At 38.8% G+C, this 15,773-nt stretch overlaps 1 protein-coding gene across 2 annotated transcripts; it reads right to left on the reverse strand.

Annotated features, from left to right (window-relative positions):
- Positions 1 to 3,631: 3,631 nt before the first annotated feature.
- Positions 3,632 to 5,860, reverse strand: LOC107832157 (large ribosomal subunit protein eL28z). Of its 2 annotated transcripts, none has more exons than XM_016659964.2 (4): positions 5,723 to 5,860; positions 5,473 to 5,637; positions 4,624 to 4,787; positions 3,632 to 3,966 (listed from the first exon to the last, which is right to left on the reverse strand). In XM_016659964.2, exons 2-4 carry the CDS (start codon positions 5,618 to 5,620, stop codon positions 3,847 to 3,849), a joined length of 432 nt encoding a protein of 143 aa, XP_016515450.1. In that variant the 5' UTR covers positions 5,621 to 5,637; positions 5,723 to 5,860; the 3' UTR covers positions 3,632 to 3,846. The 2 variants fall into 2 exon arrangements, with proteins under 2 accessions (XP_016515450.1, XP_016515451.1); XM_016659965.2 differs by having other exon boundaries at positions 5,473 to 5,632; positions 5,723 to 5,849.
- Between the last annotated feature and the right edge of the window lie 9,913 nt (positions 5,861 to 15,773).

Here is a 15,773-nt window from a genome sequence, read left to right on the forward strand (position 1 = left end):
CCTTTTCTTTTTCGATTTTGGATATTCTGCTACTCAACCTGTAGGGCCAGGAACAAATGTAGCCGTCCGATCTCTGATCACGAATTTGATGGGCCCAAAAATGATTTAACCTTTTTTCGACGCTTATTCTTACTTTACTTTTTTTTGTAGGAGTATCAAGTTTTTTCCCTTGCGTAGGATTTAAGAAATCAACTTCTTCTACTTTTCTTTTTCTTTTATGGTCCATGAATATTAATAAAAGGAAAATAGGTAGACTCACTTTTTCTCGGCTATATTGTCATTTTATTTTATTATTTATTACTACACGGTAGGGCTGTGCACGGATCGAATCGGATCGGATTTCGCACATTTCGGATTCGAATTCATATTTCGGATTCTAGAAAATGTAATCCGAATCCGATTCGAATTATATCGGATCGAATTTTAAAGTTTGAATCCGATCGGATTTCGGATCGTATTATTATGCCTCAAAGTTGCAAACTAATATGTATATTTTCTTTGTAAAAGAGGCAATACATTATGAAAATTTCATGTTTATGCAATTATGAAAGTACTATGGTGCCAATATAGCTAAATCTAGCAATTTTAAAGGTAATAACTTGGAGGAAGATGTAAAGTAAGTACTGACTATTCGAAATTAAAGTGTAGTATTTATACATTGCCTAATAATTTCAGATTTCGTATTGGATCGGATCGGATTAAAATATACCAATCCGAATCTGATCCGAAATTCAAAATTTTAGTAAACACAATCTGAAATCCGATCCAATCCGAAATTCGAAATTGAATGAATCAGTTCGGATTTCGGATATTCGATCCGAATGAACAGCCCTACTACACGGGAGTGGAAATAACCTATCAAATTTTTTTCTTGTTCCTTTTTAATTTTCTTAAATATTATACTTCATGTATGATTTAATTATTATTCTATTTTCAATTTTCTCTAACCAAAAGTTTGCAATAACTTTTATGTAACCTAGAAAAGTGTCTCTACGTGACAAACAAATGGAGATGCCTAGGGGTGGATATACTATTTAATTTATGGGCACATAAACATATGATCTTTCCGTCAAATTAAATATTTTACGTACATAATTCATAGAATTAATTTAATATTATTTATTAACTTTCATGCTCTAAAAAACTTAAGCAGTGCATTTGATTGAATAATGAGTTATTTATTCAAAGGAACATGAATGCTTAGTTGCACTATTATTTGAGCTTACTTGCTTTTTGTTGTCATAAATACTTAACTGTAAAAATAAACCAAAATATCATATTTGCAAATTTTTGTGTTTATTTCACATATAACCCCAAAAAACAAAAGCAAATATTATCCTATTAGAAACTTGTGTACTTGTGTTAGAGGTAAGGGTGGCAAGTGGGCCGGATTCGGGACGGGATTGCGGGCTAAGTGGACTAAACGGGCTGAGATCGTTAGGCCCGTTAGAGGTAGGCTCGTGTCGGTCTCGTGGTTCGATTCTTAGCTAGGAACCGTTAGGACCAGGCCCGTACCCAACGGATTTTAAAAAAAAAACAATCGTTTGGCGTTTGAATAAAAAGGCTGCTAGGGGTTTTAAAAAATAGCCATTTAACCTTCCCAACTTAGTTTTAATCCTAAACTTTTTATTATTACACTTTTTCCCTATTTTCTACTATAAATACCCCTCTCATTCTTTCATTTTCTTACAAAATCAATATCAATCTATCAAAATCTCTCTCTAATTTTCTTCTATACTTGCTACAATTGTTTACTTTATCAAAAAAATAGTGAAGTATTCAACGATAATCAATTTTCAGCAAGTTGTTCGTCAATTCGGTAAACTCGTTCCAACTCTTAAGTCTTAATATTATAGTTTTGTTATTTTATTTATTTGCTATTACTTGATTAATTAAGATGTCTTCTTTAAGAAATAATTTTCATAAAAATAAGAATAAGAAAAAATCAAAGACTGACGAATCTAGTGGTACTGTGTTCCTCCTTCCCTGCCTCCGGCTCCCCGAACCAAATCTCATACCCGTCCTACACATGTTATTCTTGATACCGATAATTGTTTATTACAACTTAGCGAGACTGAATTTTGCCATAATATTGCACTCAGTGAACATTTAGACCATGAATTAATGAATGTTCTCTATTTTAATAATTATAATACTATTGATGAATTCCTGGAAACAGTCTCTCTACCCTTCGGGGTAGGGGTAAGGTCTGCGTACATATTACCCTCCCCAGACCCCATTTGTGAGATTATACTGGGTCGTTGTTGTTGTACTATTGATGAAAATGATGACGAGGAAATTAATCTTGATGAAACTCAACCAGACGATAATACACTCACTAGTCCTGCTCCTGATGTTGACCCAACTAGTGATAACGCTGCTACTCCAAATGATGACTCATCTGATACTCCCGTTATTGCCCCTACTTTTTCTAGAGAACCTACCAAACGGCAGGAAACATCTCATATTTGGCCATTTTTAACTCAACTAGCTCCAAAAAATAAGGCTAAGTGTAAAACTTGTGGTATGGAGTTAGCTTTTAAATATGTTGGATCGCGGTCGGGGACGTGATCTTTGGCTAGACACATAAAAAAAATGCCCTAAAGAAAACGTCAGATATCAACGTCTGAAAGCTCTGCACGAGGGGCAAAGTGTACCTAGTCCTAGTCAGACTGACCCCTGTACCAGTTTAAATCAATTTCAACCGGGAATTAACACTGTTACCGGTGGTATTTTATATTATGATCCAAAAAAAAATCAGAAAGAATTGGAAAAAATGGTAATTGTTACGTGCTTACCCTATAGTTTTCCTTCTATGAGGGAGAGCTTAGAAAAATCAGTATTTTTCAGAGATTGGATCCGTTCGGAAAGAAGAAATTTTGGACTTGCTGAATCACAACTAAAGGTAGACGAAGCTTACGAATAACTGCTAGCTGAACTTGCTTAGGATGCTGCTTCGCCCGACAATAGAAGCGACGATGACCAAGCTACTTTTCCGCCACCACAACGAAACTTCCTCTGAACCTTGAAGGATTTATGAAGTTTACAAGAGATAGCATGTGACTTGTATGAACAAAAATTAGTATGTATTATGTAACTTGTATTTTATCACATCTTGATTAGTTCCTTTTTCTTCTCAATGGTGGTATAACATCTTGTTGTGCTCATTCCATAGGAGAAAAGAGGCTAAAAAAGATATTGCGATATTTTTATTACTATAATAAAATTACAAGGCATTACTTTGAATATCTTTTTACAATATTTTTATCTTTAAATTTGAATTAAAATTAGGTCACAATTCTATAATAAATTTACAAGGCATTACCTTAAATATTTTTTTTAACATTTTTTGTCTCTAATTTCTATTTAATTTTAAAAAAATACTGATTAGCCGTTGGGATCGCAGGCCCAGCCCGTTTAGCTACAGTCCGGGACTGCAACCCACAAAACCGGCCCATTAGGCCCATTTAAGGCCCGACCCACTTGCCGCCCCTAGTTAGAGGTTGTAGTAACATCATAATTCATTATCCATTTCAAAAACAGTAATATTTGGAATTAAGCAATTATCACATCTACGACATTTTGGAACTAACAAATAAAAATAAAATGACCACCAATATGTAAAAGGACTGATCCACGCAAAAGAACACATTTCTAAATTATTGTTAACTTCAAAATTTCCAAACGGAACGGTATATTTTAAGCCCAAAATCCAGAAGATCTCGAAATACCAACTTCAACAAGAAATTCTAAATATAAACTAAAATAACAAACCTCTGATACCCAAGGATATTAAGATGAAAACAATTGCAGTTCATACAACATATATTTCCTAAGCTTGCCACACTAGGCCTGCCTGTTCCTCTTCTTGACACCAGATTTCGCAACCTTGAGACTCCTGTTTACAGCACTCAACCTTGCAAGGGATGCCCTTTTCAGATCTGGCCTGTAATAATTATCAGCTACCTGTATTCCAAACAAGTTTACGCAAATTCAAGATCTTAACATCAGAGAGAGAGTGAGGACAAAGATGAGCCTACTATTAAAAAAATCAAATAACCTAGCAAAGATACTAATGCTAAAAATATTTTGGAGTAGAAGCCTAATACCAACATTTGTAGTCCTCATGTAAGCAAAACTAATATTGAGATAGCACTCTACCAAGGAAACTGTGCAATTGACAGGATAATGGGAAAATCTCTGAAGAAAAGTTTTGGAAAATGAAAAGGGCAACTGGAAAGTGCACATTCTTCAGATAGCAAAAGGATTATTTGCAATTCTAAAGGGTAGAGGTATACTCGTTACATAGAATATGACCAGCACGACTATGACTGAGAATTAAGTAAACAGTATTCAATGACCAGACATGTTTAATGCTCAAATAAACTCCAATTGTCAACTCTCTAGGATCTGAATGTTTTATGTGGTTTTATTAATGACCTCTTATTTTCATCCAACATAAACATCGTCATATGGTAGCAGAATTCCATGCCATATCGCAGGCCTAATAAAACTAGCAGAGATAAAGAGAGCAACATAAACCTTGGCCATTATAAAGTAGCTAGAATCCAGCTTAAAACCAAATAAATACATGTAAATACAAATATTTGACTGGTCAATCACCTGGTTTGATACAGCCTTGGCCATGCGTCGGAACTCCTTCTTCATTACAGATTTATTCAGCAAACTTGAAGGCTTGTTTTGTTTCTTGGTCTTTGATGTAGCAAGCAACACTGACTGATCTTTGCCCCCAGGCTGGATAGTCACAGTGTTCTTGTTTGCTAGGCCTATAAAGTCATAACAGCAAAAGTTAAACTCATGCTTAATTTTTAATTTTTTTTTTGGAAAACTAAAACAGCTAAAACTAGAAATGTAACTCATTAAATAATTGAATCTTTAGTTCACAGTCACAAAATCAAATCATTATTTCATGTAAGAATATCCCATAAAACATACTGATGGGCTCAAGGGGTTTATACGCCATGTACTAGGGGTTCTCCATCTAGTGCAGGGTACACGGGGTAGCGAGAGCGGATAAATACAACATGTAGCCTTCCCCTTGCAACAAATAGCCTCAAAGTCTCAAACCCGTGACTAATGGGCCAGCAGAAAGCTATTCTACCATCGCGCCATGGCTTGCCCTCATAAAACACACTAATGGAACACGAAAAACAGCTCAACTAATTTATATAATTTGAATGTATATATTTCCAGAATTAAATTTTTAAGTACAAGTTTTAAAAAAATCACTTCAAAAGTTTCACATTAAATTAAACAGTAAACAAACTTTATTCCACAAAACAGCTACCAAGGTTCTACAAATAAAACATTTCCTAAACCTGTAACCAACGGTTGTACCATGAATTTCTAACAAAATGTACTACTCTTGAAGCTCAGGGTACCATCAATCACAACAGAAACCAAATTGTTCTTGATCGATAATAGTACAGGATCATGTTTTGCAAGACTAACCAGAATGCTTGTAAGAGTGAAGATTGTAAAGATTGTTAGGCTCTTTGCTGAAGACAACACCGGCGGTACCATTACCGAACTCCTTCACCAAAAATGAGTTGTTTTTCTTCATGATCTCCCAAACTAGTTGCCCTGGAACTGTCGTCATTTCCACGCCCACCTACCCTGTCGATTGGATCTCAAATTAAGCTTATGAAACCACATCGGTTAATCTCTATAGTTATTATTGACAATGTAGAGAAGGACTTACCACGTGAAGCAAAAGGGTCTCTAGAGTTTCGGTTCGACGGCCTGAGCAGGAAGATGCAACAGGACTTAAAAAGAAAGATGGTAGTGAAACCCTACGTGGATAGCTGGCAATAAATCCTTGTATTACCGGAATTGCCCTCTCTTTTTATTTTTATTTTTATTTTTATTTTGTATTTTTTTTTTCTCCACTAAGCTTTCTAACTTTCTCTTTCATACAAATTATACAGGAAACAGAAAAGGCTCGGTTGAGTATATTTAAGTTATATGTGATATTTTGTATACTGTTAAAATCGGGCCTACCCGATTGTACCACTTGATCGAGACCAGGGGATTGCATCGAATGTTAACCTTGTAATGGATCAGACCAGAATACGAAGACGAGGTATCGAATCCAAGGATCGAGGTGCCTGTCGAGATCGAGGTCAACAACGATCGAGATCAAATATGACAGACCTCGAGCAAAGCGCAATAACGAAAAAGCGAAATATCCGTGACCAGCCGGAGATCATGGCGTAAATCTCGGAACAGATCAAATCTGGGGCGGTTATCTAGTTAATCATGGGATTTACTTCCGGAATTAGAATTGTACCATAAATAGGATTCCTCTACTATATAAACGGGATCACAATCATTTTGTAAACCCCCTACATTCGCACAGATCAAAGCAATACAATATTCTCTCTTTAGTTTACATTCTCTTGTTTATCAGTTTATTGCTTTTTAACTGTTCTTGCTCTACTAGCTCGAGAGTATTCAAACTCGAGGACTCTGTTCAAACATTAGTTTGTTTTACATTATTGTCAAGTTCCATTACTTATCTTTACGTCTATCAATTGGTATTAGGTGAAATTACGTATCCTTAAAACCACATTATAAGTTTAATTGTTATCCAGTTTTTAGGGTAACACAGTTTGGCTCCCACTGTGGGGCTAAGGATAATAGTGATTGCCTAGTATTAATCCTCATAGCACACATTGCTTTTATGTTTGTTCTCGTAAGTGTCTTTGATTTCAGGAATCAACATGTCAAGCTCTCAAGTGGTGCCCACTCACACAGATACCGGCCTTGGTCTTCATGGCGAAACGAGAATATAATCGCCCCGAGAAATGGAGTACATCCAGTTTTTAGGGTAACACAGTTTGGCTCCCACCGTGGGGCTAAGGATAATAGTGATTGCCTAGTATTAATCCTCATAGCACACACTGCTTTTATGTTTGTTCTCGTAAGTGTCTTTGATTTCAGGAATCAGCATGTCAAGCTCTCAAGTGGTACCCACTCACACAAATACCGGCCTTGGTCTTCATGGCGAGAACGAGAATATAATCGCCCCGGGAAACGGAGTACATCCAATCAATCCCGATGGACTATCGGTCATAAATCCAGTCGATGTCAGTTCTTGTGTTGCTATTCATGGAAATTTAGGCGCCGACCCTGAAAATAGCATCCACAGAGATGCCCGGGCAGCCGACTAAAATGCGCAAAATGGTGAAGAAGGCGGGAATAGCCTTCGAATGATATTTGAAATGTTGCAGACTCAACAAACTCCGATAGCGCAACTCCAAAATCACAATTGAGCACCAAGCAGAATTGAGCTCGATACATCACATGAAGTTATTCATATGGTCAAATCTATACCGGAAAAAGCGAACGATAATGGATCGAGAATTGACCCCGCCATCATGAAGATGCTCGAGGAGCTCACTAAACGGATCGAATCGGGAGAAAAGAAAAATCGATGCTAATGACAAGAAGGTAGAAATGTATAACTCAGGGGTTGATCAAATACCGGGGGAACCCCCGATTCTAAAGGGTTTAGATTCGAAGAAGTTCGTACAGAAGTCTTTCCCACCAAGTGCGGCTCCGAAACCCATTCCAAAGAAGTTCCGCATGCCAGAAATTTCTAAGTACAATGGAACCGCCGATCCTAATGAGCATGTCACTTCTTATACATGCGCAATAAAAGGAAATGACTTAGAGGATGATGAAATCGAATCTGTTCTGTTGAAAAATTCGGAGAAACTTTATCGAAGGGGGGCGATGATATGGTACCACAATTTGCCGTCCAATTCCATCGATTCCTTCGCCATGCTTGCTGATTCGTTCGTAAAGGCACACGCCTGAACGATAAAGGTTGTGACTAGGAAGTCTGACCTCTTCAAAGTGAGATAAAAGGAAAATAAAATGCTAAGGGAATTCGTATCTCGGTTCCAGATGGAACGCATGGACCTACCACCGGTCACCGATGATTCGGTTGTCCAAGCCTTCACTCAAGGTTTGAATGAGCGAAGTTCGGTAGCATCACGACAACTAAAGCAAAATTTGATTGAATATCTAGCTGTGACCTGAGCCGATGTACATAATCGATACCAGTCAAAGATCGGAGTCAAGGATGATCAGTTAGGCGCCCCTTGCGGTTCGGTTTACCCAAATAGATTCGAAGACAGGTCTTTGATGTAGCAAGCAACACTGACTGCGTTTACCCAAATGGATGGAACCACACCTGCAATGGACTTTCCGCAGGTGCGGAAGGACGGCTAGGCAGATTGTTTTAAAGACGGGATTTGGCCCATTTTTCTTCCATTTCTCACTTGGAGGGGTCGATTTTGGAGAGCTTCAAGGAGGGGTTTTCATCAAGCAACACAAGGTAAGTGATCCCCACCTATTGCAAGTCAAATACATGGATTTTTTAAGGATTTAAGCATGAAAATTTGTAGAAATTGTGGGATTCTGGCAGAAAACCTAGAATTTGATATTTTTGGATTTTGACCACTAATTGGCATAGAATTGAGAATAAATTATATATTTAAGTTCGTGGGATTATGGGTAAAGTTTATCTTCAAAAAATTTCAGAATCCGGGCACGTGAGACCGAGGGTGATTTTATCGACTTTTCAAGCGGAGTTGGGAATTGTTATAAATAGGTTTGTAATGAGTATTTGAGTATATATTTATGGATTCGCACCATTATTGACTAGTTTTGGAGCGTTAGACATCGGTTGGAATTGTTGGAAAGGCTTGGGAGCCGGCTATGGAACTTCGGAGTAAGGTAAGCCTCCTTTCTAACCTTGTAAAAGAGAGTTAACTCCATAGGTGAAATAATTCGATATGTGCTTCTATATGTGGGGTGCATATGCACGAGATGACGAAAGTCCGTGCCTAGATACAATTATGCTTAAGTACCTGCACGAGTTAACTATTATGCTTAAGTACCTGCACGAGTTAGAACCCAGAAGCATGTTATACTTGCGATATTTGCAATTGTATTGTCAATTTAAATTGCTTAAATCATACCGAACTTGGTAAATGAATTTCTAAAAAGTTAAACTTTATTTTCTTGACCGCTAAAAGAGGATTGACATTTCCTTCGATAATTGCTCCTTGACAATTTCTTGATTGATTGTTTGATTGTGTTTTCTTGTTATGGAGCGGGCCGAACACCTCGACAGATTAAATAAATACATCTATGGTTCGTATCGTTCGACCCTCGGTAGTGCACAGTTTAAATACTATTTTGGATCGGGACGTATGACCTCAGGATGATTTGCCCATGACTTAATTGATTGCTTTGGAATTATTAATAAATAATATTGCCCCCGTCGGCCTGAGATAAGTTGTTAAATGATGAGGAATAAATTTGGAGGTTTCTTAATTATAAAAGAATTGAGTACTTACTTCAAAATCACGATCTTACAGTCGTTTATATAAATCATGTTTAATCATATCATTATATATTATTGTTGGCCAAAGTTAGTGTCGGAGTCAACCTCTCGTCATTACTTTTCGAGATTAGACTGGATACTTACTAGGTAGGTGTTATTTTTGTACTCATACTATATTTGTTGTACATTTTGTTGTACATGCACATGTATATCTAGTGGCCTTGTGGGCGCAACAGCGTGATTGATACAAGTACTTAGGTGAGCTGCATCTTATGTTACGATCTGCAGCCAGTAGAGTCTCTTTCAGAATATTTGTATTTTTTTTCTGTCCAAATTAGTATTCGGACAGTTATTGTATTTTATTTTATTCCCTAGTAAATGTTCATGCACTTGTGATACCAGGATTCTGGGATGGTTATGAGATATTCAGTATTGAAATTGGAAAACATTATTATTATTATTCTGTAAGGTTCCTCTTTTACTAGTTAAATTGAAGGAAATTTATGATTTTAAAATTGTTAAAATAGAATTTAATTAACTATTTCGTGTTGGCTTGCCTGACAGTGGTGTCCGGTGCCATCATGACCTTCAACGGATTTTGGGTCGTGACAACATAGTATTAGAGCACTAGGTTCACTTAGGTCTCATGAGTCATGAGCAAGTCTAGTAGAGTCTTGTTGATCGATATGGAGACGTCTGTACTTATCTTCGAGAGGCTACAGGGATGTCAGGAGCACTTTCCTTCTTGATTCCTCATCGTGCGATTTGATTCCTTTGAGGCTTATGCATTCATTTTCCTTCCCATTCAATCTTATGCGATATGCAGTGCTGGTTATAAATTGGGAATCCAGGAATTGTAATGGTACAACAGATGTGGTGCTAGATGTTTTCCCCTGCGTATTTGATTGGGCTATTGTCATCGCCTTGCGGAAGGCCATTATGTTGTTTTAGCTCAGTATCAGTATTACCTAAGGTTTTGAGATTTGGCATCGATTGTTATGACGATTCGCGCGTTGCTATCACACAGTGTTGGTGTAATAGTAGGATGCTTGTTTATGCGTCAAAGCAGCGAATGACTTGGAAGAAGGTTTACTCAATGCATGATTTAGAGATTCAATATTTTAATTCTAGCAAAGGAAGGGAAATCGGTCTACGCATGCTCAGATTTGGGTTGATGGAGTAACGAGACTTGGTATTTTCGAGCGTGGTGGAATTTCCATTTGTGAGGTTGTGTCGCCATCCTTGTTGAATGTGTTAAGTTCACCAGTGTTATGGTATTCATCAATTTTCCTTCAAGGTAGGGTATTGTGAAATAGTGTTGGGGAAGCGAGTGTCAAAGATTGCAGTGTGTGGTGGTTCAGGATTGAATAGGTGTTTCGAGTGTTGAGGGCTCAAGTAAGATGATCTTCGGGTAGGTTTAAAGTTAGTGGCGATCTATTGGTTCAAATGCTATAGAGATAGATATTGATTTAAGGCAACAACTGGGCAGAGAAGTATGAGGAAGGACATGTGGGAGGTGTTTTGCTGTGGTTAAACTTCTAGAAGGACAAGTGTGAGAAACAAGAGTCGAGTAGTTGCTTAAAAGAGTGAGTTTGACCAAAGTAGGAGAGTGGCAGGGTAGCATATAGGTTCTGTGGTAAGATGACTACACACCTTGAGAAAAGTTTAGAGTGATTTGGGATTCATGGTGGACAATGACTAGGTCTACGAACTTAATTTGGGATATTGGCTATTATACGGCGAAAGATTGGATGCGACAAAAAGAAGTTGCTTGATATAAAGTAGGATACAACATGACTTTGGATTGGAAGATATTGTCGCACCTCTAGTTGATGTCCATGAGGAGTGAATGGACTTATACAGTTGGTGAATGAGCACGGGCTGTGGATGAGTAACTGATTTCGTAGTAATTGTACTCAATGTAGTGTCGTTGGGTGATGTCGGCATAGAATTTTCACATGTGTTTTATCTTCTGCGAGTAGGTTAGCGGTCGCACGGTGTTGATGAAGCTTCTATAGAGAGTTCTACTGGCTATCCTGTAAGAGGTCGAATATGTAAATGTGGCTAGTGATTCGGGGTGTTCATGAAACGCTAGCAGAAAGATTTCGAGAAAATTGGCGGGTTGATTGTGCAAGATCATGTCAACTATGAAGAAAGAATCTTGGTGGCTTCCAAGTTTATGCAATCGTAGCTTCAAGCTAAGTGGGAGTGCCCCACTGCTAACAAATTGGATTCCACGGTTGTCTGGTTATCGGCATATCAGTGGTTTATTATGACTAAGAAAAGAGAACATTAGTGATAATTTGAGCAAAATATCTAAGGGATGTGTACTATAATTGGCCTTATCGATTCATGTTCAGGATTTGGAAAGACGCAGGATTTATGCTTCGTATAGAGGTGAGTTACAAGGAAAGTGATTCAGCCGGGTACTTCTTTGAGAAGGTGTTCATGTGCTAGTAGAGCCTTACAGTTTGAGTATATTCGGGACCAAACCAGAGTGGGTGACTCTTAACAATGGTCCTAGTGGATTCAAAAGTTAAAATGTGGTGCCTAAAGATTTCGAGTCTGTAGTATGGTTAAGCATCGAGTTTTTGCAGTGGATTATGAAAAGGGGCTTGGACTGCTCTGTGTTATCTTTGGTCTGCGGTGTAGTATGAGGGGAATGGGAGGAAGTAACTTTGGATTCATAAAAGAATTATCAGAATAGGTGTACCAGTTAAAGATGCAAATTTGCGCATAAGGAGAATATGAAATGGTTCGTGGGTTTTGAGACAATGTGGTCTCGTGAAATGGGGTCACCCAGGACGAGTGCGGATTGAGTTCACTATGTTTTGAATAGAGCTATTATTATTTCAAAGTCAAGTCCAGGGTAAATTAGGAGAAGTCAGATAGTTAGCATGGTTGAATTGGCATCATGATGGCAATGATCAGCTCCTTCAGGGTGTTGAGTTACTCATGTGATTTGTGACGGTACGTGCGAGGTTTGATGGTCTCCATAATTGATTTTATTTGGAGGCCTTCGAGTATTATGGCATGTTATATGCAGATGGATCTCGAAAGAGTTATGGTGGTTTAGACCACTATTTGAGGTTGGTATTTTCTGCGAATATGAGAATTTAGTCACGTGTTGCAATGGTTCTCTTGAAATGAGTTAAGTAAAATGTTCTTATATGATAAATTGCATAATCTATTAGTTGTTCAGTGAATATGATGAAACTCTTGTACAATTGCGTATTGGCATGATTAGGTACAGTGTTACAATTTCTATTAGCATGGAAATTTGAAAGTTAAGGATCAAGGTTGCCATTTGGTATTGGTAGGAATATCATGAGCTCGGATGAGAGAGAAATGACTTAGATGGTTAGAGTCAGCTGGTATTGTTTTTGGCGTCACCTGAGATCAGTGGCTGGTGTGAGAGGCTTTGCATACTGATTGCAGATTCTTGAATTGCGTTATAGTGTTTGTGTGGCCAGTAGTATAGATATGCAGACTCGTTGTCTGGTGTGTATGGTCGGGGGAGCATGTCCTACAGAAATATTGTATAAGTATAACATGTGGTCACTTAATTGAATAAACATTGATACCAAGTATGGGGATTGTGGTACGATCATTGATGTGAAAATTTATGCCTGAAAGGCACTTGGTTCATTTGGTTGTGGACTATAGAAGTTCGTTACAGATTTGACGGTTGTTCTTGTGTGTCATGGGAAAAAGAGTTATTGTGAATCTTTGAAAGGTTATTAGCTCAGTGCGGTACGATCAGAATCGGCTTGAGGTTCGTGGATGGATCTAAATGTGAATGTGGGCTCTATATCGAGCCGGATGTGTTCATGTCAGCATAGCGCTCCTTATGGAGGAGTATTTGGACGTTGGATGTTATTTCATCGTCAGCTATTTCATGAAAAACTATATTGTGTCGTATGGGTTGTGAAATGGCTGATTAATTGCATATGTGTTGAGCTTTCGCGTAGCGATGGTGTTATGTGAGCAGGATGGCTCTCGAGATACAGATCATATATCGCACCTTAGTCATTCTTAAGTTCGTAGCGTATGGCACTATCTGTCTCCCTAGGGATGGTATTATGCACTTGGTGTGATTGTGGCCGATATTCGGGTATTTTTTAGTGATGAGCATTCTAGCTTGGAAGGTATCTCCTTATATAGATTTTATGTGTGGATCGGGTGGCACGCCGCCATGGGTATGTTGATTGGATTGGGTTGCATGCCGCAATAGTGTGATGTTGAGTACAGTCCCCTATATTCATTCTTGTGTGTTTTGTTTCTCATTTTCTAAGGAAGATTCATAACACCTTTTCGGTTGTCTAAATTAGTTACGTGGGTTGAGTAGTTCATTCCAGAGTTCGTTTTCCTTATGTATCACATTGAAGTTCGTGGCTTGTTGGCACATTGTGGCATCATATGAGATTTTGGCAGTGTCTGAGGTGGCTTATTGCCTGGGCAGTTTATACTGGGTGAGACGAGATTATTGGATTTGGGATCAGTGCGATCAGGTTTATATGAAATATATTAAGGAGTAATTATAGTTGTGTGGTTCAGAGTGAGGTAAAGGTTCTGGTCATGAATAGACTCAATGATTTGTTGACTCAGCAGTTGGTTATGAGTTTTTATGCATCTCTTCAGTCGTAGCGGTATTGCAAGAGCTGGAAGAGGACTTATATGAGTCATGAGGTGGGTTGTGAGCAACAAATTCGTAAAATTTTGGCTATCATTATCAGAGGATGTTATAATGGTCATATGAGTTATGTAGTGCATAGTGTGGGTTCAACAAGGGTATGCAATCATATATTGGCGCATCGTGTAGTGATTGATACGGTGTTCATATGATGGGGGCAGGCATGGTAGAGAATTCCGGATGATGGAATTAGGCTCTGAGGCTTATTTGACTAAGAAAAGGGGGGAATCTTCAGACTGGCTTGAGCTAGTGTGCTCAATTGGCTTGTGGTAGCACGGTTAGGTGCACGAGGTTTTGAACAGTGATTTCAGACAACTCCAGCACAGTTCATAGCACGTTCGAGGATGAATGTGTGTTTAAGTGGGAGAGAATGTAATGACCCGACAGGTCGTTTTGAGCCCTAATGTGTCGTTCGGCAGTTTGAGGCCATGAGTAGCTTCACTTTAGGTATTATAACTTGTACGTGTGGTCGGAATTGAATTTCGGGAAGTTCAGAGTGAACTTAGAAATAAAAATTCTCATTTCGAAAGCTTTAAGTTGGAAATTTGACTAAGGTGTGATTTTTTGAGTAAACGACCTCGGAATCGAGATTTGAAGGTTCCAGTAGGTTCGTATGATGTCTTCAGACTTGGGCGTATGTTCGGATCAGGTTTTAGATGACCCGGGAGTGTTTCGACGCCTATTGTGGAAGTTAGCATTTTGGAAGAATTTCATAACTTTGGGTTGGAGTGCATTTCAATTTTATCAATGTCCATTTAGGATTCCGAGTCTGAGAATAGATTCGTATGTAATTCTGTTATTGGGAGCGTATCCGGAAGTGGATTCGGAGGTCCGTGGGCCATTTTGGAGCCATTTGGCGAAAATTAGAAATTTGAAGGTTTTTGAGAAGTTTGACCGGGAGTGAACTTTTTGATATCGGGGTCAGAGTCCGATTCCACAAGTTGGAGTATCTCTGTAATGTCGAATACGAATTGTGTGAAATTTTTTAGGTCAAACGGACGTGATTTGATAGGTTTCAGCATTGAAAGAAGAAGTTTGAAGTTCTAAAGTTCATAAAGCTTGAATTGGGGTGCGATTCATGATTTTGACATTGTTTGATGTGATTTGAGGCCTCGAGCAGGTCCGCATAATGTCTTGGAACTGGTTGGTATAATTTGGACGGGGTTCCGGGTGCCTCGGGTGGATTTCGGGTGGTTAATGGATCGAAATTTGGAATTTAAGAAAGGCTAAGGCTGCTGATATCTGGTTTAATCGCACCTGCGTGGAAAAGGCCGCAGGTGTGAACCCGCAGGTGTGGCTATGGGGGTCGCAGAAGAGACATTTGGACGGAGTTGAGATGGCCGCATGTGTGAGGGTATTTCTGCATCTGCGAGCCCGCAAATGCGAGGTGAGCTCTGCAGGAGCGGAATGGGAGAGGGGAAGCTAGGTCGTAGAAGTGGAAGGGCATTCACACGTGCGAAGGCGCAAAAGCGCATGGGTGACCGTAGAAGCGGATTCCGCCTAGCTTAGAGGGAACCACACCTGCGATGGACTTTCTGCAGGTGCGGTTGGTGTACCGCAGGTGCGGAAGGATGACTGGGCAGATTGTTTTAAAGACGAGATTTGGCCCATTTTTCTTCCATTTCTCACTTGGAAGGGGGCAATTTTGGAGAGCTTTAAGGAGGGCTTTTCATCAAGCAACACAAGGTAAGTGATCCCCAC

The sequence above is a fragment of the Nicotiana tabacum genome, chromosome 8 (assembly GCF_000715075.1).
Source record: "Nicotiana tabacum cultivar K326 chromosome 8, ASM71507v2, whole genome shotgun sequence".
Classification (NCBI taxonomy): Eukaryota; Viridiplantae; Streptophyta; class Magnoliopsida; order Solanales; family Solanaceae; genus Nicotiana; species Nicotiana tabacum.

Excerpts from the sequence above, each read along its gene's own strand:
- LOC107832157 (XM_016659964.2), bottom strand. The coding sequence starts at position 5,620 with ATGACGACAGTTCCAGGGCAACTAGTTTGGGAGATCATGAAGAAAAAC. Across the intron at positions 4,788-5,472 it reads TCACTCTTACAAGCATTCTG|GCCTAGCAAACAAGAACACT; the intron begins GTTAGTCTTGCA and ends ATGACTTTATAG. Across the intron at positions 3,967-4,623 it reads CCAAGGCTGTATCAAACCAG|GTAGCTGATAATTATTACAG; the intron begins GTGATTGACCAG and ends TTTGGAATACAG.